This window comes from Hyla sarda, chromosome 9 (genome assembly GCF_029499605.1).
Source record: "Hyla sarda isolate aHylSar1 chromosome 9, aHylSar1.hap1, whole genome shotgun sequence".
NCBI classification, from domain to species: Eukaryota; Metazoa; Chordata; class Amphibia; order Anura; family Hylidae; genus Hyla; species Hyla sarda.
Window position 1 is genome coordinate 169763701 of NC_079197.1, and position 27941 is coordinate 169791641.

At 44.9% G+C, this 27941-nt stretch overlaps 1 protein-coding gene across 5 annotated transcripts in view; it reads right to left on the minus strand.

Annotated features, from left to right (window-relative positions):
- AGPAT1 (1-acylglycerol-3-phosphate O-acyltransferase 1) overlaps window positions 1–27941 on the minus strand; it is a 49903-nt gene that overhangs the window by 20159 nt on the left and 1803 nt on the right. For 2 of the 5 annotated variants that reach the window (XM_056539358.1, XM_056539357.1), the window contains one exon: window positions 7227–7300. In XM_056539358.1, coding sequence (XP_056395333.1) covers window positions 7227–7278 — 52 coding nt within the window. In that variant the 5' untranslated portion in view covers window positions 7279–7300. Of the gene's footprint in view, window positions 1–7226; window positions 7301–8886; window positions 8906–20727; window positions 20750–20882; window positions 20982–27941 lie in introns of those variants that run through there. The other 3 variants (XM_056539354.1, XM_056539355.1, XM_056539356.1) reach the window with 3 other exon arrangements.

Sequence of the window (27941 nt, forward strand, 5' to 3'; positions counted from 1 at the left end):
TAAATAAAGTTTTCCACCGGAGTACCCCTTTAAAGGGGTAATTTGGTTACTAAAAACGTATCACCATAAGTGTCTGATTGTGGGGGGGGGGGGGGGGGTATGACTGCTGGGATCACCCTGAACTCTAGAACCAGGCCCCGACTTTCCCTGGTGATTGCTCCGACCCCCACCTTCTAAGGGTATGTTCACACTGGTTAAGGTGTCAGCGGTATGGTCGCTTAAAAAATCTGCTCAAAAATGCCGTTTTTTTCCGCGAGCGATGCGTGCTGAATTCCGCTCGGAAGTCCGCGCGGAGATGAAAGAGGATAGAACACAAAGTAAAAGGGGGGAATTCCGCTCGGAAGCGTGGCAGACTGCCAACATTTTTTACATTCACTTCAATGGGGTTAGGAGGCGATTTCATGCGGATTCTTCATGCGGAACGGAATTCTGTGACAGAATTCCGCTAGCAGAATTTCCACAGTGTGAACTGAGGAGAGGAAAGTTAACTAAATACTATGGGGTTTGGCACTGCTGAATGAATTGGAGAGGAATAAGGGAGCAGAATTACTCGTGGAAATTCCTCTCCAATTCCTCAGTGTGACAAATTGGTCTCGCCATTGATGGGCAGCTCAGCCAATCACCGACCACTGTGGTTTCCTGCCTCAGCTGGTGATTGGCGAAACCACCGCTATGCGATGGGGGGATACCTCTGAAATCCTAACCTGTCCCAATTAGAGTGCCTCCAGCTGTTTCAAAACTACAACTCCCAGCATGCTGGGAGTTGTAGTTTTGCAAAGGCTGAAAGAGGTCCAACACATGGTACCCCCACTGCCCAGACCAGCTCGTCTCCGAAGGTGGGGGCCAGAGCGCTCAGCAGGGAGGGACAGGACTTGTACTGGAAATTACAGGAAGTCCCAGCAGTCGGACCCCCACGATCAGACACTTATCCCCTATCCTGGGGCTGGGGGATACGTTTAATAACCCCTTTAATGTCCGCAGACAGTAAGCGACATCCCAATCACTACAGCGCGTGCCGGAAAATTGAAGACTTACATCAAAACTTTGGCTGCAGAACTTCCATAGTGTTAACTGAGCAGCAGAAGGTCATTGAGATGAATGGGACTCTGCTAGCGGAAATTCTGGAGCGGGAACGAGCCCGTATAGAAGCCAATTTCTCCAAAACCACAGAAAAAAATACTGTATTACCTAACGGACTCGTGGATTAGGCCGGCAGTGAGAATGTTCACACATCATTTTATGCCTATTGAGCAGAATTTCTGCCTTGGGCATTCCCATTGAAATCAATGGGGCTTAAAGGGGTAATCCGCCCCAAAACATCTTAGGATAGGGGGATAAGATGTCTGATTGCAAGGGACCCCCTCAGGCGTGACACCCCAGTCACCCGTACACAGAGCGAACTATGCTCTGTGCTGGGTGACTGCCGACTACAGCCGCCACGTCCCCTCCATTCATGTCTATAGGAGGAGGCGTGCCGAATACGGAATCTCCAAGCTTCCGTGTTCCGGAGGCCACCAGATGGCGGGGGTCCCCAGCAATCAGACATCCAAAAGGATAGGGGATAAGATTTTTTTTTTTTTTTTTTTTTTCTAGCAGAGTATCCCTTTAAGTTGCGTTCAAATTCTGTGTTCTGAGAGAATTCTGTGTTCTTTTTCCAGTTAGGAATCTGGGAAAGCTGGGTGGCACTCCACATGGCAGTTGACCATAGAAGTCCCAAAAACAGATTGCATGTAGGCAATGGCTGAATAAAAGCTTGTACAGAAGAAGACCCAAAGACTTGCCATGAGCGCATGCTGGGAGTTGTAGTTTCTCAACCAAATACGCAGCCAATAATGATAAGATACGGCTGAGTATATAGAGAGTATACAGGCGGCATGTTTGTCACTGTGCACTATATCCATACACACAGATCACTTCCGCTCAGGTCGTATTGCGGTACGCTAAAAATTCTCCTCGTCGTGACCTTAAATAAAATTGGTTCTAAGTGCATTGAAAGCGAGTAAATGCACTTACAGAGCTGCGGGGAGCGAATCCATGCACGCGGTGTAACCACGCCTGGGCCGCACTCAGATAACGCTCCCTTATCTCGCCGTTAAGTAGCGCACCCGTATCTGATCATCTTACCTGCGGCTTTGCCCTGTCCTCTCCATGTAAGTGACATTATATCTGGCCTAACCCATAGCGTTGCTATATTACTGGAGTTAAAGGGGTACTCCGGTGGAAAACTTATTTTTTTTTTATCAACTGGTGCCAAAAAGATAAACAGATTTGTAAATGACTTCTATTAAAAAATCTTAATCCTTTCAGTACTTATTAGCTGCTGAATACTACAGGAGAAAATCCCCATAGCAAACATATGTTGCTCTGGACAGTTCCTAAAATGGACAGAGATGTCAGCAGAGAGCACTGTGGTAGTGATAGCAGCAGAGAGCTCTGTGTTCCAAAAAGAAAAGAATTTCCTCTGTAGTATTCAGCAGCTAATAAGTACTGGAAGGATTAAGATTTTTTTTAATAGAAGTAATTTACAAATCTGTTTAACTTTCTGGCACCAGTTGATTTAAAAAAATAAAATAAAAAGTTTTTCACCGGAATACCCCTTTAAATCCCCACTATGAACCCCCCATACCCTCCCTCCGCGCTGATCCGTGCCACCCGGGGACCTCAGTCAATCCCTCTTTTGTGCTCATGTGTTAGCCCTTTGACATTTTTGTTGCTGCCGCTCCTGGTGCCCAGACCAGGTCATGTGACTGCCGGCTGGGTCCTGGCCAAGTGCAACTCCGCTCTCACCTCTGAAATCTGAACCCTGGGGGGGGATCTCCGGCTGCATAGAAGCTCCAAATTAATGTCTGCAATGAAATTACATTTTTTTCTCCTAACTGAGGAGCCATAAAGTATTAATACTCTACAGCTCCGCGACTGTGGTTAACCCTTCTGATGCCGGATATTTTACAGGTCTCTTAATTGATGGCCTATCAGTGTGTCCCAACCAAGGTGCCTGCAGCAGTTTACATTAATTGTCAACCTTCATATGGACTCTTGTAAGGGGGTGTTATCATCAGAAAGGAAGAAGAAAGAGGATACCCAACACTCACCAGTAATGCACAGTGAACATTTATTATGCCACAGTGTAGTACAAGGACGGGTTTCGGTGTGGGAGCCTTCCTCAGCTGTCTGCCGTAGGCAGACAGCTGAGGAAGGCTCCCACACCGAAACCCGTCCTTGTACTACACTATGGCATAAGAAGTCTTCACTGTGCATTACTGGTGAGTGCTGGGTATCATCTATCTTCTATTTGTGGCTTTACCCTACCGTGTGCACCACCGCAGATTCCACGGGAGTGTCGACATATCCCTAAAGGGACATGCTGTTTGATTTTATATGTGGCTATCTACAGAAAAAAAAAAAAAAAAATAAAATAAAATAGCCTTGAAATATTGCTTTTTTTTTACTCTGGAACACACACAATAGGTTGACTTCCTGCTTTCTGTAGCTGTCCCTTGTCAGCTTTACTGTATAGAATAGGACAGAATGAGCAGAGTCATCTCCTCTTCTCATTACAGAGTAAGCAAATTAATGACAGCTCTATTGTACAGCTGCAGACCGTATTAAGGCGGCATAGCAACACTATTTACACAAGACTGTTTGCAGCTCCCCTGTCACTGTAGTCACTAGGAGGCCATAGTCTTTATTTAAGAAAACGGTCAATTTCTAGGGTCATTGCAGCTGCCATAAAGCACACTCCATGCTGAACTGCACAGACCAGTGTTTTTCCAATCAGGATGCCTCTAGCTGCTTAGAGTTGGAGTTTTGTAAAGGCTGGAGGGGGTCTGACCCATGGTATTTCCCCCACGGCAGTTAAATTCTTGGTACCCCCACCATATATGCAGTGAACAGAGCCCGCTGGGTTTACTACAGGCTGCCAGGACATGCTGGGAATTGTAGTTGAGCAACAGCTGAAAAGCCACAGGTTGGAGACCATTGCACTGCAATGGATACAGCTCATTTATGATGGATGCAGCTCATTTATGTTTCAATGGGTGGGGTGGCTGATGTGTGGAAGGGAGGAAAATGGAATTATGGGATTTGTAGGCAAAAGAGAAAACTCGAACAGGAAATACCAGTTCACACAAAGCTAGCCACAGTGGTAATCTCACAACATGGCCATTTAGCCCCAAGACAAGCGCAGACCCTTCCTAAGTATGTCCATTACTGCCTGCCAGGTACGTACTAAAATCCCCTTATGGTGGAGAACCCCTTTAAAGGGTTAGCATCAGGTCTTGCTAAATGCCCGGCACACCTGACCGGACTCCATGCCCCTTTCTCTTCTGCTTTCGTTAAAATAATTCTCCCTGCCAGATCCCGGAGCGGCCATCAGCCTGGTATCTCTCTCACCCTTATAACAGCTGCCCGTCTGCCAAGTTATTCTGTAATAAGGGAGTCAGAGGCCAGACACGGTGAGGAGGACAATGCAGGCGGCTGCCAATTCTTCATAAACTCAGTGGCATGGTGGTGGGCACGGTTATAGCCCCTGCTGAGTCTTAAGGATTGATATGAGGCACAATCCATAAAAGGTAGAGTATATACACCAGTGTTTCACAACCAGGGTGCCTCCAGCTGTTGCAAAACTAGAACTCCCAGCATGCCCGGACAGCCGAAGGCTGTCCGGGCATGCTGGGAGTTCTAGTTTTGCAACAGCTGGAGGCACCCTACATGGAAAACCCTGATTATAGACCTAAGGATTATTCTTTGTAGCCTGTTCCTGGCTCGGCCTGAGACATAAGTCAATGCCCAGTCCTCGGTCAGTGCTAGAGGGAGGGGGATCATAAAGGGGAACTCCAGAATAAATTGAAGATTTCCATTATACCTATCCATGAGGGATCTGTCAGACTCTCCGATGAGTCTTTAGCTTAATTTACTTCCTAAATTTGTATAGGGCTGGCACAAAGCACTCACGTCAGTCCCAGAGGGACAATTCCCTCATCTGGCATCAGAGCCAATTTATACATCATGTTTGTGAAGGAAAGTGGAGGAAGACTTGAAGGAAACCCAGATGTTGCATCTGGGTGAACGTGAACCTAAAGCCCCCCCACATTAAAGGGTTACTCCGCTCCCAAGCGCCCGGAACTCAATGTTCCGAATGCTGGGTGCGGGCTTCCGTGTTCACGCCCGCCCCCTCGTGACATCACGCCCACGTGACGTCACGTCCCGCCCCCTCAATGCAAGTCTATGGTAGGGGGCGTAACGGCCGTCGCACCCCCATCCCATAGGCTTTCATTGAGGGGGCGGAGAGTCAAGGAGGGGGGCGTGATATCACAAGGGGGCGGTCGTGATCACGGAAGCCCGCACCCAGCGTTCGGAACATTGAGTTCCGGACGCTGGCAAGCAGAGTAACCCTTAAAGGAAGTTATTCAAACCTGATGATTTTGGTTAAACTAAATGATGCATGTATGGAGGGCTCCCAACAGACGATGTCGCTGGAGGAAGGATCGGGCATGTTACATATCAACTGCCCAATTCTTTTATCCTTAAAGGGGTACTCAGTTTTATTTTTTTAGTTTTTTTTTTTTTTTTTAATCAACTGGTGCCAGAAAGTTAAAACTGATTTGTAAATTACTTCTATTAAAAAATTAAAAAAAAAATCTTAACCCTTCCAGTACTTAGCTGCTGTATGCTCCAGATGGAGTTGTGTAGTCCTTTCCAATCTGATCACAGTGCTCTCTGCTGACACCTCTGTCCATTAGAGATGAGCGAACTTACAGTAAATTCGATTCGCCACGAACTTCTCGGCTCGGCAGTTGATGACTTTTCCTGCGTAAATTAGTTCAGCTTTACGGTGCTCCCCTGGGCTGGAAAAGGTGGATACATTCCTAGGAAAGAGTCTCCTAGGACTGTATCCACCTTTTCCAGCCCACCGGAGCACCGGAAAGCTGAACTAATTTATGCAGAAGCCATCAACTGCCGAGCCGAGAAGTTCGTGACGAATCGAATTTACTGTAAGTTCGCTCGTCTCTACTGTCCATGTCAGGAACTGTCCAGAGCAGGAGAGTTTTGCTATGGGGATTTGCTCCTGCCCTGGACAGTTCGTGAGAGAGACAGAGGTGTCAGCAGAGAGCAGGAAAGAACTTCACAACTTTCCCCTGGAGCATACAGCAGCTGATAAGTACTGGAAGGATTAATTTTTTTTATTTTTATTTTTAGAAGTAATTTACAAATCTGTTTAAACTTTCTGAAGCCAGTTGATATGAGCTTTTTTCCCCCCACCGGAGTTCCCTTTTAAAGAAATAAGCCGCCACCAGAAGCGCTCGGCTGGTCAGAGCGTTCATGTGTATGGAAGGACCGGGACAGAGCTTAAAGGGTTAGTCCAGTGGTGAAAAACTTATCCCCTATCCTAAGGATAGGGGATAAGTTTGAGATCGCGGGTGAGGGGGTCCGACCGCTGGGGCCCCCTGCGATCTCTCTGTACGGGGCCCCGGCTCTCCGGCCAGATAGCGTGTATCGACCCCCGCACGAAGCGGCGGCCGACACGCCCCCTCAATACATCTCTATGGCAGAGCCGGAGATTGCCGAAGGCAGCGCTTCGGCTCTGCCATAGAGTTGTATTGAGGGGGCGTGTCGGCTGCCGCTTCGTGCGGAGGTAGACACGCCCCCTTCCCGTGGGCTGTCGGGGCGCCGTACAGGAGATCGCAGGGGGGGCCCCAGCGGTCGGACCCCCCGCGATCTGCAACTTATCCCCTATCCTTAGGATAAGGGATAAGTTGTTAACCACTGAGTCCCCACTGGACTACTCCTTTAAGGCCCAGAGTATGACAGGGAAAGAGTATTAATTGTTGCGATACCAAAAATCATGTTGGCTTATTTACATCAGCCAATATGAAGGAGTAGAGCTGCAGTATAAAGCATTAGAGAAAAAGGATGCAGGAACAAAAGTGAATATAAGAACAGTGTTTCCCAACCAGGGTGCCTCCAGCTGTTGCAAAACTACAACTCCCAGCATGCCCGGACAGCCGATGGCTGTCCGGGCGTGCTGGGAGTTGTAGTTTTGCAACAGCTGGAGGCACCCTGGTTGGAAAACACTGGATTAGACACAGTCCTGACAATATCGGGGAGTTCCTTTGGCAAACACAGTCAATTTCATTTGGCAATGGAGAAACAGAAGGACCAGATGGGTGGGTCATAGTCTAGCGAGACAACACCCAACCCCCTCTAATTTTAAGCTGGGTTCTTACCTGTCACAGCGCTAGCCAATGGAGAAGCAGCTTTGACGACATTTGATGACATCACACAGAGCTTGACAGAATACCTGCAGAGAGAATGGCGACAGGTTAGTCTAGCACCGGAACACTGCGGGATTTTCCTCCTAAAATGTAATTTGGGAAAAATCTGATTAATACGGCAGCCAAACAATGATGCGCCATGACCGCTGCCAGAGCGCCTCCCCCACTCACTGATCAGTGCCCACCCAGCCAGGACTAGGAGAGAGACCGATTCTTCCAGTTAAGGTTGGTAATATGGCGTAAGGCTGCATTCACCTCTCGTTTTTTGCAATACGGGTCCCGTATCCCGTTTCTGTACAAAAAAACATATATGTCTCCAAACCGGACCGAAATATATGCAACCGTATATGCCTCCTCACGTTTTTAAACCGTATACGGTTTGAAAACGGATGTCCGTTTGCATACGTTCTCCTTGGAAAAAAAAAAAACGGATATGGTTTTATGTTTGTCAACATTTTAAATAAAGTTCTTTTTTTATTGAATTTCCCCAAAAAAAAAAAAAAAAGAAGAAAAACTGTATTGTGCAAACCGGATGGAACCGTACGCACATACGGTTAGATACGGTTACCATAGAACTCCATTTTAAAATAACCGTACACAGTTTGGATACGGTTTTTCAACCGGACTTCAAACCGTAGTAGACTACAAATTTGTGTGCGGAAAAAAAACGCATACAACCGTAAATGAAGCAAAACGGACGCAACCGGATGCTACGGTTGTCAATGTAATGTCTATGTATACGGTTTGAAATACGGTTCAATACTTTTTTTTTCCCCCGAAACCGGATACGGCAACCGTATTGCAAAAACGAGATGTGAATGCAGCCTAAGAGAAGGATCCAGTCTGTAGCCTATTACTATTCAGGCCAAGAATTTCCTCGCTGCTTTGTGCCATAGCAATCAGATTTTGTGTAAAAATAATAGTTCTAAGGTATATATTATATATAATATAATAATAATAATAATTATAATATATATATATATATAATTATAATTACATTATATATATATATATATATATATATATATATATATATATATATATAATTACATTATAATATACACACACACATTATATATATATATATATATATATATATATATATATATATATATATATATATAATGTGTGTGTATATTATAATGTAATATATATATATATAATTACATTATAATATACACACACATTATATATATATATATATATATAATGTGTGTGTATATTATAATGTAATATATATATATATAATTACATTATAATATACACACACATTATATATATATATATATATATATATATATATATACATACATATATATATATATATACATACATATACACACACACACACACAAAGAAGGTAAAGTCCAGCGCAGTGTCAAAGCAATACATGGGGTTTATTCAGCAATCAGCCAACATGGAGAACAGGCAACGCCTTTCGGCCACGGTAAGTAGCAGAACAGGCAACGCGTTTCGGCCACGGTAAGTAGCCTTAGCCATACAATGAAAAGACATTTGTGAATGATATTTATAGGGGAAGAGGTGGGGTCACCACCCACAACAAAGTTTCCTCCTTTACAACAAAGATTAAAAAAATCGCAATGAACCATACATATAGGGTGAATATACTTGTACACTATGTGGGAGATTTATCAAAACCTGTCCAGGGGAAAAGTTGCTGCGTTGCCCATAGCAACCAATCAGATCGCTTCTTTAATTTTGCAGAGGCCTTGTTGAACATGAAAGAAGCGATCTGATTGGTGGCTATGGGTAACTGGGCAACTTTTCCCCTGGACAGGTTTTGATAAATCTCCCCCATAGTGTACAAGTATATTCACCCTATATGTATGGTTCATTGCGATTTTTTTATCTTTGTTGTAAAGGAGGAAACTTTGTTGTGGGTGGTGACCCCACCTCTTCCCCTATAAATATCATTCACAAATGTCTTTTCATTGTATGGCTAAGGCTACTTACCGTGGCCGAAAAGCGTCACCTGTTCTCCATGTTGGCTGATTGCTGAATAAACCCCATGTATTGCTTTGACACTGTGCTGGACTTTGCCTTTGTCAATTTACTCCAGGAGACCTGGGTCCGGTCTCGTCCGTGCCGCGGTCTAGACGGGAGGGTGAGCTGTACCAATAAGCTTCGGTGAATTATATATTATATGATAATAAATTATATTATATTAATTACACACACAATATAATAGATAGAGATATATATATATAGATATAGATATAGATATATATATATATATATCTATATCTATCTATCTATCTATCTATCTACACACACACACACACACACACACATAATTGCCCACTGGCCCCTGTTTTGCTCATCATGCACAGGTAGGTTAGTGTTAGGTCCCGTGCCATTTGAGAAACCTTGGCTTTGGTGTGCGGGCTCTGGTATGTCCTTCATATAAGGATATACTGGCGAATGTCTAAATTTTAACATCAGTGTTGAGGGATAGCCAATGTCACTGTACACATCTACCACAGTAGTGCACCCATATTCCTGTATTATATACACATTGTATATATATATATATATATATATATATATATATATATATATATATATATATATATATATATATATATATATATATATATATATACACACACACACACACACACACACACCCTTTCTCCTCCCCCCATCTATCTTATCTTGATTTTTAACATATGTTAGTGCTGGGCGGTATACCGGTATGAACCGGATACCGTTTTTTTTCTCCCACGGTATGGATTTTTGCCCAAACCGCTATACCGGTCGGGCCCCTCCCCCACCCTCCAGATGGATTATACTGTGTCCCCCCGCTGCGCCTGTCAGCCAGCACGATCAATCCCCACCGCTAGCGGGATCCATGTGCCCCTAGCGGTGTCACAAGAATGCCTCCCGCGAGCTCGATCGCTACCATCACCGCTAGCGGGGTCCCTGTGCCCACTAGCGGTGTCAAATGTGCCCCCCGCGATCGCTACCATCACCGCTAGCGGAGCCCCTGTGCCCACTAGCGGTGTCACAAGAATGCCGAGCGCGGCTCTGTTCCCCGTCCCTGTCAGCTCTCAGGGTACGGGAACAGATTTAAAAGCCTCGCGCGCAGTACTATGCAAATAGCGCTGCCTACGTTAGCCCTACGCTATCTGCGTAGTACTACGTTAGCCGCGCGCAAGGCTTTTAAATCTGTTCCCGTACCCTGAGAGCTGACAGGGACAGGGAATGAGCAACATTTGGCTTTTGGAAAGCAAATTCTGCTGAAATGGTTTTTGGGGGGGCATGTCTCATTTAAGAAGCCCCTATGGTGCCAGAACAGGAAAAAAAAAAACACAGGTATTTGACACATTTTCACTAAAGTTGAAAGTAAAAATGAAAAAATTAAAAATTAATTCCACTAAAATACTGGTGTTAGTATTATTATTTTTTTTTTTTTTTTACACGGGGTAATAGAAGAAAGTGTTCAAAATTTTGGAAATACCCCATATGTGGATGTAAAGTGCTCTGCGGGAGCACTACAATGTTCAGAAGAGAAGGAGCGCCATTGGGCCTTTGGAGAGAGAATTTGCTTGGAATGAAAGTCGGGGGCCAAGTGCGTTTACAAAGCCCCCCGTGCTACCAGAACAGTGGAGACTTGCCTCCAATACCAAAATACCCTACAGCAGTGTTCCCCAAACAGGGTGCCTCCAGTCAATGGCTGTCCGGTAATAATGGGAGTTATTTTGCAACAGCCAGAGGCTCCGTTTTCGAAACACTGTTTTAAGAGACATTTTTTTATTTTTTATTGGGGGGGGGGGGGGGGATGAGTGCAACTGTGTAGGGGTATATTTTATATGTAGTGTTTGACTCTTTATTTTGTGTAGTCTTTTTAGGGTACATTCACACGGGTGGGGGTTTACAGAGAGTTTCCTGCTGGGAGTTTGAGCTGCGGCGGGAAATTTGCTGCAGCTCAAACTTAAAGCGGGAAACTCGCTGTAAAACCTCCAGCTGTTGCAAAACTACAACTCCCAGCATGCACTGACAGACCGTGCATGCTGGGAGTTGTAGTTATGCAACAGCTGGAGGCACACTGGTTAGGAAACACTAAGTTAGGTAACAAATAGTGTTTCCCAACCAGTGTGCCTCCAGCTGTTGCAAAACTACAACTCCTAGCATGCCCGGACAGCCGAAGGGCATGCTGAGAGTTGTAGTTTCGCAACATCTGGAAGTGCACAGTTTGGAGACCACTATACAGTGGTCTCCAAACTGTAGCCCTCCAGATGTTGCAAAACTGTAGTTGTGAAACTACAAGGCAGCAGTGAAGATCTTCACTGCTGCCTCTGTCTCTGCCGCCTGCATTCTTCTGTCGCCGTCCTCCCGCTGTCTGCCATTGGTAATAGTCTTTACCCCGCTCTGCCCGGACTTCCAGGGGCAGGCAGAGCGGGGATCTCAACTTTAACCCCGCCCCCACTTTCCAGGCGATCGGGTCACCAGAGACACCATCAGCACGGAAAAGCCGACATGGCGATATGATATCTATCAGCTGCCATCCCATTCCAATCACCACGTCCGGAGACAGCGGCGCTGTGCGCAAAGTGACAATATGCACCGCTGTACATTTACGGCACTCGTCATTAAGGGGTTAAAGCATCCTGCCTCGGGCCAACATCATGGTAAAGTATGATTTATCTGTCCGGCAGGCAGGTGCAGAAAATAGTGTGGAGGCAGGGAGAGGGGATAGGGCAGGGAAGAAAATACATCAGTGAGTGGGGCAAAAAAAAAAAAAATGACATGGCAGCACTGCTGTAGTGAGGGTGCAGGGAAGAGGAGCAGTCGATGACTGCTGGGCCACTCAGCTTTTCCAGTTTCTTGCAGAGCTCCAATATGGCTAATTTACCAGACAGATATTCTCTTTAGGAGAACGGGAAAGCTGGGTAGCAGGCAATGCACAATGCAGGGCTCACAGTACTCCCCAAGCTTTCCAAGTTCCCTGAAGAGATTTTCGGTCTGGTGAAGCAGCCATATTGGAAACATGAAGAGATGTCACTTAGCTGCTGTATTTCCTGAAATGGCATCATTTATTATTGATTGATTAAAGGGGTGTGAAAACAAGCTATAGGCCAAGTGCAGTTAAAGGCAAAAAAAAATTTAAATAAATAAAAAAAAAACATTTTAAGTACTGCATTGCTTCTTCTCTCCCACAAGGTTTAGGTAGGAAGACAGGGCAACACCGGGTACTCCGCTAGTCTGCTATAAAAAAAATTAAAAAAATTACAATAAAAAGCATCCATAATGGAAAAAGCCTAATAAATTAGGGATGCAGAAACACATCCCCTGCTCGGCTGTATAAATCTGTGTAATTGCCATTCATTTATGGTGCTGGCTTCATCATATAGAGAGCGCTATGGGTCCTTTAGGTCTCTGTGCACCCCCTATAGTTACACCCCTGCACCCAGCTGCGGTTAGGGTTGCCACCTGACCAGTATTTTACTGGCACATCCGGTATTTTGACCACCCGGCCGGTATTTTTATATTTAAAAAAATACCGGCGCAACACCCTGGACGGTATTTATCCAAGCAATCCTCCAACTCCCGGAATGTTGCACCATAACTAGAGATGAGCGAACTTACAGTAAATTCGATTCGTCACGAACTTCTCGGCTTGGCAGTTGCTGACTTTTCCTGCAGGAATTAGTTCAGCTTTCCGGTGCTCCCGTGGGCTGGAAAAGGTGGATACAGTCCTAGGAGACTCTTTCCTAGGACTGTATCCACCTTTTCCAGCCCACCGGATCGAATTTATTGTAAGTTCACTCATCTGTAACCTATACCAGTGTTACCCAACCAGAGCGGTGCCCTCCAGCTGTTGCAAAACTACAACTCCCAACATGCCCGGACAGCCAACGGCTGTCCGGGCATGCTGGGAGTTGTAGTTTTGCAACAGCTGGAGGCACCACTGGTTGGGAAACACTGACCTATACTATATACTACTATATAGTCCAGTTGTATTTTTTGTCTAGGGCAACTGTTGAGCCACAGGCTGTATCAGGGCATGCTGGGAGTTGTAGTTAGTAACCACAACTCCAGAATTTAATAAAAAATAAATGAAAAGTGATCAAAAAAATTACATTAAAAACAAAAGTGGTACTGTTAAAAACTACAGACCAGGGCGCAAAAAATGAGCCCTCATACAGGCCCGTATAAGGAGAAATAAAGTTATAGGGGTCAGAATAGGACAAATTTTCCCCGTATAGGTGTATCCTGTGATGTCACGCATATATAATTAACTATGCAAATTAGCATAGCCGATATTTTTTTTCCCCCCCAAGAAAGGTGGCAAGCCTAGCTGCGGTACAGGTTGCAGATCACTAGGAGGCCAACATGGCACATTCTGGGACTTTTAGGAGGGTTTGCGCACAGAACATACAATTCTTGGGGAGAAGTGATGACAAAATATATATATTTAGGGCACTGTTGGTCCCCGCCTGATTTCCGGCCTGTCTAGGAACAGCATGGGGGGTGTCACGGGGTAGACAGCTGGAATGACTCCTCAGAACCGGTGTCATCCTCATGGGACCTTCTTCTGGAGGATAATACCGCATTCCTCCGAGGATAATACCGCATTCCTGTATCTCCATCCCACAACTTCTATCGTCTCCCTCATATTTCTCCTCATCATTATATTAATGGCTTTGTCTCCTCTCAGTTTTCGCTATCCCCCCGCGTTCTCCTCCTCCATGACAGAGGCCTTTTCTCCTCACACCCCCTTCTCCCTCCTGTCACAGCTGCTGACGTCTTTTCCAGCCCAGATCATTGTCCTATTTACTGGATCTCTCACCACAGAATTGCAGGAAGCCTCCACCGCTCAGCGCCTGCAAACCATGGGGGCCGAGGCCTACGTCACCCCCACCTGGCCTGTCAAATATCAGGGGGCCAAGGCCTACGTCACCCCCACCCGGCCTGTCCGAAATAACAGGGGGCTGAGGCCTACGTCACCCCCACCCGGCCTGTTCGAAAAAACAGGGGTCTAAGGGCTACGTCACCCCCACCTGGCTGTCAGAAATAATAGGGGACTGAGGCCTACGTCACCCCCCACCTGGCCTGTTCAAAATAACAGGGGGCCGAGGCCTACGTCACCCCCCACCTGGCCTGTCATAAATAATAGGGGACTGAGGCCTACGTCACCCCCCACCTGGCCTGTTCAAAATAACAGGGGGCCGAGGCCTACGTCACCCCCCCACCTGGCCTGTCATAAATAATAGGGGGCTGAGGCCTACGTCACCCCCACTTGACCTGTCCGAAATAACGGGGGCCGAGGCCTAAGTCACCCGCACCTGGCCTGTCAGAAATATCAGGGGGCCGAGGCCTACATCACCCCCACCTGGCCTGTCCGAAATAACAGGGGGCCGAGGCCTACGTCACCCCCACCTGGCCTGTCAGAAATAACAGGGGGCCGAGGCGTCACCCACAATACGGAGATCTCAGTTATTTCACTATGTAGCCATGTGCAGTCATTAGCCATCTGAATAAAGTTAATTGAGGAAAGGACAGGAACATGCAATACGGCCCACAAGATCAGATCTAGAGATCCAAACTACCGTGCACGAGTCACTGACTACCATGCCTGTACCTGCTGTTTAACCCACATGGGGCCTGACCTTCTGGAGCCATATAGGAAGCCATCAAATAGAAATCACAATCTAACTCACTCCCAAAAACTTGCTTCAGGTCTGTGTCTCAAGGGGCCAAAAAATAAAAATAACTTTCATCTTGCCTTGGCCAGTTTCATACGAGCGTGTTACAGGTGTATTATTGTGTCCATTATAAGAGCCTGATCTCGAGTCCTTCAGGGCTGGGCCTTGTTGGGCTCCAGGGCAGCCAGTTCTGGGCATCCCTAAGAGCATGGAGGAGAAGCTAGCTACTTCCTTTCTGACTGGTAGACTACACTCCCCAGCATTAAATGGGCACTGTCATTAAAACTAATTTTTGCTATTGCGCTCCTTATGGTAAATAAAAAATCCTTCTAATGTACTTTGTTAAAAAAAAAATATTAAGTTTTCTATGTTTTGTGTTTAAAAAAGCTGCCACTAGGCGTTTCCCTACTTGTCCAGAGCACATTACCCCCATCTCATGCACAGACTGATAGACTGACTGGCTGGCCTGGCAGAAGTCCAAAATCAGGAAATGCTGAGGGGTTTGTGTGCAGCCTTAGACAATCATAGCTCATCTCACAGTGAACTGTTCTGGGCTGTGTGTAGCAGAGTGAGGGAGGAAGTTCTCTCCTGTATGGCTTCAGATGATATCACGCCTGCTGGGGAAGGCCCCTTCCCAGTCTGTGAATCTGACTGAGCAGAAAACACAGAGCAATATCAAGGTAGAAAACTAAAAAATAAATAAAAATAAAGGCCGGGGGTGGTTTATCATGATGGGGGCAGTGACCTGGGAGGATTATAACATTTATCAAGATCATGACAGGTACTCTTTAATATAGCTGATAGACTGTTACCAGGTCACCTTTCACACTTTCCTCCAGTAACAGATTCAGGTCATGGCACAAAAACCGCCATGGAGAAGTGATAGAGGGGTGAAGCCTTTCTCCAGACAAGGTTACAAATGACGAACATGCGTAAAAGCCAATATGGCTGATAGTGGAGGCTGTCCGTCAACTACTTGTCCCACAAATACATGGCACTCAACAAAACAAATAAGTGACCTGCATAGTTGCGTTCAACCGGGCAGAGTAGGAACCACATCATAAACTATAAATAGGCAAGATGAGCACCGAAGCAATATCTTCCCACTGCGCCAAAACAAGACAACTCTACTAAAATCAGGCTATGTTCACACGTAGCAGTTCCATGGTTTATGAGAGATTTAGAGCTGGTATCAAAGGTATTGGCAGAATGAGAGGGAATCAGTCATGAACGGTCACATGTGCCAAGTTCTACATGGACCAACACTTCCCGAATATTTGCTTATGGCAGAATATCCAACCATGGCTGCCATTGACCTAACACCGGGCCAAGATTTCCAAGAAAAAGACAAGGCCACCAAAAAGTCAAGGCCACCAACGTTGTGCTCCTTTTCCACCCATAAAAACCTTGTTACGTTATATAATCCTCCCAGTTCACTGCTCCCATCATGATAAACCGCCGCCTGCCTTTATTTTTTATTATTTTTTAGTTTTCTACCTTGATATTTCTCTGTATTTTCTGCTCAGTCTCAGTCAGATTCACAGACTGGGAAGGGGCGTTCCCCAGCAGGCGTGACATCATCTGAAGCCATACAGGGGAGAACTTCCTGCATCACTCTGCTATGCCCAGAGCAGTTCAGTGTGAGATGAGCTATGATTGGCTAAGGCTGCACCCCCCTTAAACACTCCAGACTGAACTTCCTCATTTTGGACTTCTGCCAGGCCAGCAGGAGTCTAAAGTCTGTGCAAGAGATGGGGTAGGGGGGGGGAATGCTTTTTTAAAACACAAATAAAACCTAGAAAATGTCCTTTTTTTTTTTTACTTTTTTTTTTTAAGCAAAGTCCATTAGAAAGATTTATACCATAAGGAGTGCAATAGCAAAAATGATCTTTAATGAGAGTGCTCATTTAAGTGAAGATCTACAAAAGCTGTAGACCAGTGGTCTCAAACTGTGGCCCTCCGGATGTTGCAAAACTTCAAATCCCAGCATGCCCTTAGGCCTGAAACATGACTCCGACTATCCAAACACCACAGCTCCGGGACTCTCATTCAGCTCAGTTTCCAAGAACTTGACTTTACAATAGGAGCTTATAAAAGGTGTGATGGGGGGGGGGGGGGGGTGACGTCTACGAGACTCGCTTGGCTACACAAAGTTCATCTAGGAGTAGATTGACAATAACCGTGACACAAGGGACATGTACAATGTGTGAGATCAACAAATAACCTAATTTTATATATATATATATATATATATATATATATATATATATATATATATATATATATATATATATATACACACACACACACACACACACACACACACACACACACACATATATATATATATATATACACACACACACACACACACATTATATATAGTGCCAGCTCTGATACAGAGAGGTACATAAGGGTAATGTCTAACAATAGGGGCATGTATTTTGTGACACAATGGGGCGATGGTCTACAACAGTGGTCTTAAACCTGCGAACCTCCAGATGTTGCAAAACTACAACTCCCAGCATGCCCGGACAGCCAACGGCTGTCCGGGCATGCTGGGAGTTGTAGTTTTGCAACATCTGGAGGTCCACAGGTTGGAGACGACTGGTCTACAACATCTCTAACTCAGCCGCACATTACCGAGTAAGATACAGTGCACAACACACTTCCAACACATTTCTCTTCATAAAATGGAATCCAGAGCCGCATTCACTATTCTGCTGGTTGTTCTTGGACACAGTCAGCAAGCCTGGCGACTGACACATCCGTAACGGCTTAGCTGAACTTCAATAATGCAGGATATTTCATCAGATACATGTACAACATCTGGTGAGAAGAAATCTGCACTATGGAAAACCAGACAAGCAGTGAATGCTGGGAGTTGAAGTTTTGCAACATCTGGAGGGCCACAGTTTGAGACCACTGATCTACAGCTGTTTTATATCTTCACTTAAGATGGGTGGAAAAGGAACAAAAACGTTGACTTTTTCTTGGAAATCTTGGCCCGGTGTTAGGTCAGCGACAGCCAAGGTTGGATATTCTGCCATAAGCAAATATTTACAGGCACCAGACAAGCCGTGATTGCTGGAAGAACAGTGAATGGAGGTCTAGAGTATAATACAGGATATATCTCAGAATAAGTAATGTATATACACAGTGATCCCACCAGCAGAATAGTGAGTGCAGCTCTGGAGTATAACACAGGATATAACTCAGGATCAGTACAGGATAAGTAATGTAATGTATATACACAGTGATCCCACCAGCAGAATAGTGAGTGCAGCTCTGGAGTATAATACAGAATATAACTCAGGATCAGTACAGGATAAGTAATGTAATGTATATACACAGTGATCCCACCAGCAGAATAGTGAGTACAGCTCTGGAGTATAACACAGGATATAACTCAGGATCAGTACAGGATAAGTAATGTAATGTATGGACACAGTGACCCCACCAGCAGAATAGTGAGTACAGCTCTGGAGTATAATACAGGATATAACTCAGGATCAGTACAGGATAAGTAATGTAATGTATGTACACAGTGACCTCACCAGCAGAATAGTGAGTACAGCTCTGGAGTATAGGAGTATAATACAGGATATAACTCAGGATCAGTAATGCATATACACAGTGATCCCACCAGAAGAATAGTGAGTACAGCTCTGGAGTATAATACAGGATATAACTCAGGATCAGTACAGGATAAGTAATGTAATGTATGTAAACAGTGACCTCACCAGCAGAATAGTGAGTACAGCTCTGGAGTATAATACAGGATATAACTAAGGATCAGTACAGGATAAGTAATGTATGTACACACAGTGACCTCACCAGCAGAATAGTGAGTGCAGCTCTGGAGTATAATACAGGATATAACTCAGGATCAGTACAGGATAAGTAATGTAATGTATGTAAACAGTGACCTCACCAGCAGAATAGTGAGTACAGCTCTGGAGTATAATACAGGATATAACTCAGGATCAGTACAGGATAAGTAATGTATGTACACAGTGATCTCACCAGCAGAATAGTGAGTACAGCTCTGGAGTATAATACAGGATATAACTCAGGATCAGTACAGGATAAGTAATGTATGTACACAGTGACCCCACCAGCAGAATAGTGAGTACAGCTCTGGAGTATAATACAGGATATAACTAAGGATCAGTACAGGATAAGTAATGTAATGTATGTACACACAGTGACCTCACCAGCAGAATAGTGAGTGCAGCTCTGGAGTATAATACAGGATATAACTCAGGATCAGTACAGGATAAGTAATGTAATGTATGTCCACACAGTGACCTCACCAGCAGAATAGTGAGTGCAGCTCTGGAGTATAATACAGGATATAAAACTCAGAATCAGTACAGGATAAGTAATGTAATGTATGTACACAGTGACCTCACCAGCAGAATAGTGAGTGCAGCTCTGGAGTATAATACAGGATATAAAACTCAGGATCAGTACAGCATTCATTCTGTATACAAGATGTACATGTACAGTATCCATCAGCTTTCATATGGTAAACACCACAAAAGAATCAAGTGACATCTCATAAAGTTTGTTTTACTGTGAGATGCTGCGGATGATTGTGAAACCACAAGTCACAGCAAGGCATGTCGGGACCGCGAGGCCAAGATAAGACAACAGTGACGGATGTGAGGAAAACATTTATAGCCACATAAACACATATTCTGGCTTTTTACAGGGGCACTGAGGCAGTGCAGGATCTATTGCTTCCTGTTATCAGCCATTCCAGGGTGAGGCCTTATATAGGGCCCAGTGGCCCCTTACCAGGTGGACTGTTTCCAATGGGTCACGTCATTCATGTGAATCATTCAGCTTTTACTCTGCCGAGTTGTAGGAACATGGAAAAAGATTTCCGGTCCCTGTGGTAATTGTGGAAACTAGACCGTGTCATGGAGGCGGCAGCGCCCTCCCCTATGACGGGCACCTGGCATCACCGGCTGCTGGGGAATCATGGCAGCTGGTGACTGATACCTGGTCCAGCGCTAAACCTCACAAGGATATATAAAGTACCAAACCTGCCCCAGAGGACGAGGCGGCCAAATCTTCTATATCAGCTGTAATACCCAACACCGCGCTGGAAAGATAAAACATGGTTTCTGATTGGTTGCTAGGGGCAACACGGAAAGAAGTACCACCGAATTTACAATTTCTATTAGTGTATCAAACGTAGGGATCACCGAAAAATACTAAAAACTTTTAATAGAGTATGCTAAAATAGGGAATCATCCCCAAACCATCAAACAAAAACAAGAGAAGAAAATTGTCAAATAAGAAAAAATACACATGCAGAAGAAGACGCAATACGAGTCTATATGATCTCAAAAAAAATTACCATTAGTCCTATAGGCAAATGATATCGATCAAGTAGTTGATACAAAAAGTCTTATCTAGAGTACAGATGACCTCAAGATAAGGGATGGGGTATAGGTGGGGAAGAGGGGGGGGGGGGGGGGGGGGGGTGAAGGACCTAGGAGGGTAATAGGCCAGTTTAGATGGATTGGCCACCACTTTCCCTCTCTTTACCCTGTTCTATACCTATACCTAGGCGGAGTTGACGCCCAGATAAGGGCGGCCCCGCTCTGGAACCTAGTCTATATTTACTCCTATATACCCTGTAATATAAGAGACAAGGGAGAAGGACTGACTGTCGCACTGGGGAACCCTAAATAGCTATAGGGATAGGGATGGATACCCTTAGCTAATAATAAAAATCTGGCTCCAAGATATAATGAGACTTCACTCACATTGAGAGAACCAAGTGATTAAGTATCAAATAGACTGGTCCAGGGGATGCTGGGAGTTGTAGTTTTGCAACAGCTGGAGGAACACTGTTTGGGAAACACCGGCTTATTCAAAAACGTGCCAAAGATTGTGCACATAAGATGCGGCACCAACTTACGGCAAATAAATACGAATAGCGGTGGGAGATTTATTGCGCTTATAGTAATACTTTTTGTTGCCCATAGCAACGAATCACAGCTCAGCTTTCAGCTCTCACATTGCTCTGGTAAAATGAAACTAGAGCTGTGATTGGTTGCTATGGGCCAACAAAGAATAAATGGCAAAGAGTCATTCCAAGACACCGGAGCAGTTGCCCATAGCAACCAGTCAGAAAGCTTATTTACACAAAAACGAAACCTGGAGTCTGACTGGTTGCTATGGGCAACTGCTATTAAAAAAACTTTACTAAAACCATTTTACCGCCAGCCGACGTCAGACGTGCAGTAAATTATATGACGCCGAGTTTATAAGGAGTCTATTACTGGTAAATAAGGGCCCTGTTAATCCGGTCACAGGGAGCCCTTAGTTCCTGCTAATCTGGAATAGGACAGAAAAATTTTGTTGCTACTTTAAAACGGGAAGAAAAACAGCGCCACAACTATCCTCAGGTTGTATTTGGTATTACAGCTGGGCTCCATTTACTCCAGTAGAAATGAGCTGAAAACCCATGTACAACCTGAGGAGAGGTGTGGCACTGTTTTTGGAAGAAATTAGCTTTCTTCCTGGATAAGCCCTTTCAAAGGGGTACTCCGGTGGAAAACTTTTTTTTAAATCAACTGGTGCCAGAAAGTTAAACAGATTTGTAAATTATTTCTAAAAATCTAAAAAAAAAATCTTTATCCTTCCAGTACTTATTAGCTGCTGAATACTACAGAGGAAATTATTTTAGTTTTGGAACACAGAGCTCTCTGCTGACATCATGACCACAGTGCTCTCTGCTGACATCTCTGTCCATAGTAGAAGAAAATCCCCATAGCAAACATATGCTGCTCTGGACAGTTCCTAAAATGGACAGATGTCAGCAGAGAGCACTGTGCTCGTGATGTCACCAGAGAGCTCTGTGTTCCAAAAATTAAAGACTTTCTTCTGTAGTATTCAGCAGCTAATAAGTACTGGAAGGATTAAGATTTTTTTTTATAGAAGTCATTTACTGATCTATTTAACTTTCTGGCACCAGTTGATTTAAAAAAAAAAAAAAAAAAAAAAACACAACAACACGGGTTTTACACCGGAGTACCCCTTTAAGGAAACCCGCTGCGAGTTACGCTACTATTGATTTAAATGGTTCCGCGGACAGTCCGCAAATCTGACACTATTGCGGACTGTCTGTGGACCCATTCAAATCAATGGTAGTGTCACTCGCAGCAGCTTTTCCGCAGCATGAAACCCGCTGATAGTAATAGTGTGTGAACGCACCCTAACAGAGAATTGCTACGAGGCGGACATGTACCAGGAATCCATCTCCTTGTCCGCCATGTTAGCTCTGTTGGTAGATTTGTACAATGAAGTCTGCACAGGGATCGGTCACCACACACCTCTACAGAATAAGTAATCTCATAGATAACATGAGGGTGTAACAGCAGCGCCATAGTGTAAAAAGAAGTACAGATCTAGTTCTTTCACTGCTGAGGGTTTGTTACCGTTGCTTCCAGTGTAGACCAGCCTCTGTTGTGTATATACAATCAGGCTTTGTGCTGCTGATGTATGTGACAATGTATCAGTGCAGGTGAAAGGTCTCGGCCTGGAGTCAAGAGTGTTTAGTTCTTAAAGAACTGCCTAAACGACATGCAACTGTAACAAATCCTCAGCCGAGACATATATTAGCTTTATAGCCTAATTAAAAGGGGTACTCCAGGGAACTGAACTTACCAGATTCCTATCCCTGGTAATTGGCTGAGCAGGCCATGACTTGCTCTTGTTCAGATAGGTGGGGGCTAGAGTGCCGAGGGCGGGTAAGTAGCCGGGGCCGTACACAGGAGGCCCAGTGGGTCACAGCAGTTGGACCTCCCACAATAAGACTCTACCCCCCCTATCCTGTGGAAAGAGGATAGGTGTCTGATAAGTTCAGTTCCCTGGAGTACCCCACTCTGCAACTTTCTTGCACAAACAGCACCTTTCCCGTCCACAGGTTATGTCCGGTATTGCAGCTTGGCTCCACTTAAAGGGGTACTCTGCCGGAAAACATCTTCTCCCCTATCCAAAGGATAAGAAGTCTAATCGCGGGGGTCCCGCCGTTCTCTGCTGTGGCACCCCAATCAGCGGGTGCACGCAGCGAACTCCGCTCTGTGCCAGATGACTGCCAACTACACCCGCCACACCCCTTCCATTCATGTCTACGGGAGAAGGCGTGATGGCTAGCATGGCGTGACGTCAAGAACATGGAAGCTCCAAGCCTAGGTGGTCCGGACATTGGCGCTGCCGGCCAGCCCGGAGATCCCCAGCGGCTGGACCCCCCATTTGAATAGGATGTTTTCTGGCAGAGTACCACTTTAAGTGAAAGGGACTGAGATGGCAGTATTACACAACCTGTGGACAATGCTGGGGTTTTTTTTGCAATTTTTATTTTTTTTTTAAATGTCACACCAACATGTCGAAACTTTTAGTAGGTCAGGGTCAAGACCCCTATGAATTGCTACTTATAGCAGGGTGTTTTTCATAAAAAATTAAAAAAAAACAAGCCAAGTGTCATCCCAGTCTTAGGGTGTAGTGTACGGTTGCTGGATCCGGTTGTGAGGGGCAAAAACCGGCTGCTCCCGTATCCCAGCCGGATCTGGCGCGAACCCCATTCATTTCAATGAGCCGACCTGAGTCAAACGCTGACTCCGGTTGTCTAATTTTTCCTCGTATACGTTTTTTGACCGGACGAAAAAAAACTTGATATAACACGGTTTTATGTCCGGTCAGAAAAACGTATACGGGGGGGGGGGGGGGGGCAAAAATGAGACAACCGGAGTCAACGTTTAACTTCGGTCGGCTCACTGAAATGAATATGGTGCGGGATACGGGAGCGGACGGTTTTCACCCCTCCCAACCGGATCCAGCAACCGTACGCTACAAACGTAGTGTGAACCCACCGTAACTAGGAACATGGGGTGTCCTGAAAAGCCTCAGAAAATCATGTCAAATCTGAGGATATACTTTATATCAGTATTTCCAAGCAGTGAGCCTCCAGCTGTTGCAAAGCTACAACTCCCAGCATGCCCGGACAGCCTTTGGCTGTCCGGGCATGCTGGGAGTTGTAGTTTTGCAACAGCTGGAGGAACACTGATTGGGAAACCCCGGTTTGTATAAAAAAAAAGTGCCAAAAGATTGTGCACATAAGATGCGGCACCAACTTACGCCAAATAAAAACTAATTTATTGCGCTTATAGGGAGATTCTTTTTGTTGCCCATAGCAACCAGCCACAGCTCACCTTTCAACTCTCACCTTGCTCTGGTAAAATGAAACTAAAGCTGTGATTGGTTGCTATGGGCCAACAAAGAAGAAATGGCAAAGTCATTCCAAGACACCGGAGCAGTTGCCCATAGCAACCAGTCAGAAAGCTTTTTATTTACACAAAAACGAAACCTGAAGTCTGACTGGTTGCTATGGGCAACTGCTGTAAAAATAAAATGTGACTAAAATTTAGTCAAATTATTTTACCGCCAGCCGATGTCAGGTCGGGGTCAAGACCCCTATGGATCGCTACTTCTAGCAGGGAGAATAGCGCAATCCATCCATTGCAGGAAACAGGTTCCATTGTAAGACTAGGGTGCCTCCAGCTGTTGCAAAGCTACAACCCCCAGCATGCCCTGACAGCCGAATGCACATCACATCTGTAACTGGTCATCTCCATGCCGCTTTCATTAGTTTCACAAACTTTCCCTAAGCTGACAGATGACTGAAAAGGAGTGAGCGGGCGCACCCCGTCGGAATTCACTGTAGGCCGTAGTGCTTTCTAGGAACGCGACAGGAAGGCCTGGTATATTGTGTCATGCCTGGTGCAGGGCCTGAGGGGGTGGAGAATGACACAATAGAGCAGTGTTTCCCCAACCAGGATACCTCCAGCTGTTGCGAAACTACAACTCCCAGCATGCCCGGACAGCCTTCGGCTGTCCAGGCATGCTGGGAGTTGTAGTTTTGCAACAGCTGGAGGCACTTTTGTTGGGAAACACTGCCCTAATGGCAGTCTTCTATGCTGGGATCTGATCACTTGCAGTAACAGGCCTAAAGCCTGAGGCTGCACTACTGAGGAACCTGCCTATGTGTCAAGTACAGAAATGTCATGGAGACCTTGTGTGCATCAATACAAGGTCCCTATGACAACTCTTCACCTAATGACAGGAGAGGGCAGGTCATTGGACAATGGAGGTGGTGCAGCCCGAAGCCTCTTAGGCTGCATTCACACCACGTTTTTGCAATACAGTTCCCGTATCAGGTTTTTGATGAAAAAACGGATTCCTCAAGACGTGTGTACAAATTTTAACCCGTATACGGTTTGAAAAATGATGTCCGGTTGCATCCGTTTTTTTAAGAAAAAACCGTATGCGTTTTTAACTTTTCTCTCCATTATGAATAAAGTTTCACTTGTTTGATTGAAATTCTAAAAAAAAAAAAAAAACTGTGCAAAGTCAAAAACCGTCTGGTGCAAACCAGATGGAGCAGTACGCACATACGGTTCCCATTGACTCCCATGTTAAAAAAATAAATAAATAATGTATAAGGTTTCAATACGGTTTTTCACCTGGCCCAAAAACCGTCGTAGGCTACGGAAAAAAAAATATAATAAATAAATATAAATAAAAAGTAAAAAGAAGAACAAAACCGTATAAGACGCAAAACGGATGGCAACCGGTTGCATCATTTGGCATACGGTTTTCAATACGGTTCCGTACGGTTTTAAAATTGAAAACGTAAACGGGAACTGTACTGCATAAACGTGGTATGAATGCAGCCTTACTAAAATTCACAGACCCCCATAATGAGAAAGACCCCCAGCACCTATTGACAGGATACTGAAAGGATAAGTAGCAACAACTAAAAAAGGTATAAATAATAGCGCCATATTTCACAGACCCCTTATAATACTGCCAAAGAGTAAAACTCCAAACAGTATATTACTCCCTAGTGGCCGGCGGGCGGACACAAGACACCTGGAATTTACACAACATTTTTTACATTTTTTTTAAATTATTTTTTCCCCTGACACGAGACCGAACTGCAAAAAAACTACTTCACTGGGGTATAAACGGTGGGACGCTGACCGCAGTCCACACACCTGCCTACGCTGCAGGGCGGTAAAACTACAGCTGCCGGGGAAAGCCACAGATTGCAGATTTAATATTATGTATACATGTAGTTTATATAATGTATTTGTACCCCTCCCCCCATCCATTATACAGATCCGTTACATTGTATCATATTATTGCCGTCTTCTACAGTCATGGCCGTAAATGTTGGCACCCCTGAAAACTTTCAAGAAAATGAAGTGTTTCTCACAGAAAAGGATTGCAGTAACACAGGTTTTGCTATACACACGTTTATTCCCTTTGTGTGTATTGGAACTAAACCAAAAAAAGGGAGGAAAAAAAAGCAAATTGGACATAATGTCACCAAACTCCAAAAATGGGCTGGACTAAATTATTGGCACCCTTAACTTAATATTTGGTTGTACGCCCTTTGGAAAAAAATAAGTGAAATCAGTGGCTTCCTATAACCATCAATAAGCTTCTTACACCTCTCAGCCGGAATGTCGGACCACTCTTCCTTTACAAACTGCTCCCGGTCTCTTATTGGAAGGCGCCTTTTCCCAACAGTAATTATAAGATCTCTCCACAGGTGATCAATGGGATTTAGATCTGGACTCATTGCTGCCACTTCAGAACTCTGCAGCGCTTTGTTGTCATCCATTTCTGGGGCTTTTTGACGTATGTTTGGGGTCATTGTCCTGCAGGAAGACCCAAGATCTCGGACACAAACCTAGCTTTCTGACACTGGGCTGTACAGTGCGACCCAAAATACGTTGGTAATCCTCAGATTTCATGTTGTCTTGTACACATTCAAGGCCCCCAGTGCCAGAGGCAGCAAAACAACCCCAAAACATCACTGACCTCCACCATATGTCACTGTAGGTACTGTGTTCTTTTCTTTGTAGGCCTCATTCCATTTTCGGTAAACAGTAGAATGATGGCCTTTACCAAACAGCTCTATCTTGGTCTCATCTGTCCACAAGACATTTTCCCAGAAGGATTTTGGTTACTCAAGTTCATTTTGGCAAAATGTAGTCTTGCTTATTTATGTCTCTGTCAGCAGTGGGGTCCTCCTGGGTCTCCTGCCATAGTGGGGTCCTCCTGGGTCTCCTCCATAGTGGGGTCCTCCTGGGTCTCCTGCCATAGTGGGGTCCTCCTGGGTCTCCTGCCATAGTGGGGTCCTCCTGGGTCTCCTCCATAGTGGGGTCCTCCTGGGTCTCCTCCATAGTGGGGTCCTCCTGGGTCTCCTGCCATAGCGTTTCATTTAAAGGGTACCTCTCATCAAATAAACTTTTGATATATTTTAGATTAATGAATGTTGAATAACTTTCCAATAGCATGTTAATGAAAAATATGCTTCTTTCTATTGTATTTTTCCTGATCAGTCCTGTCAGCAAGCATTTCTGACTCATGCTGGAGTCCTAAACACTCAGAGCTGCCAGCCTGCTTTGTTCACAGCCAAACAGGCTGTGAACAAAGCAGGCTGGCAGCTCTGAGTTTTCTCCTTTGTGAACAAAGCAGACTGGCAGCTCGTAGTGTTTAGGACTCCAGCATGAGTCTGAAATGCTTGCTGCCAGGACTGGTAGGGAGACCCCTAGTGGTCATTTCTTCAAAGTGGAAAATTAAATAGAAAGAAGCATATTTTTTAATAACATGCAATTGTAAAGTTATTCTGCATACATTAATCTATAATATATCAAAAGTTTTTTTGATGAGAGGTACCCTTTAAATGTTGACATATAGTTCACACTGACACTGATGCTCTCTGAGCCTGCGGGACAGCTTGAATATCTTTGGAACTTGTTTGGGGCTGCTTATCCACCATCCGGACTATCCTGCGTTGACACCTTTCATACATTTTTCTCTTCCGACCATGCCCAGTGAGATTAGCTACAGTGCCATGGGTTGCAAACTTCTTGATAATGATAATATCACTGTGAACAAAGGC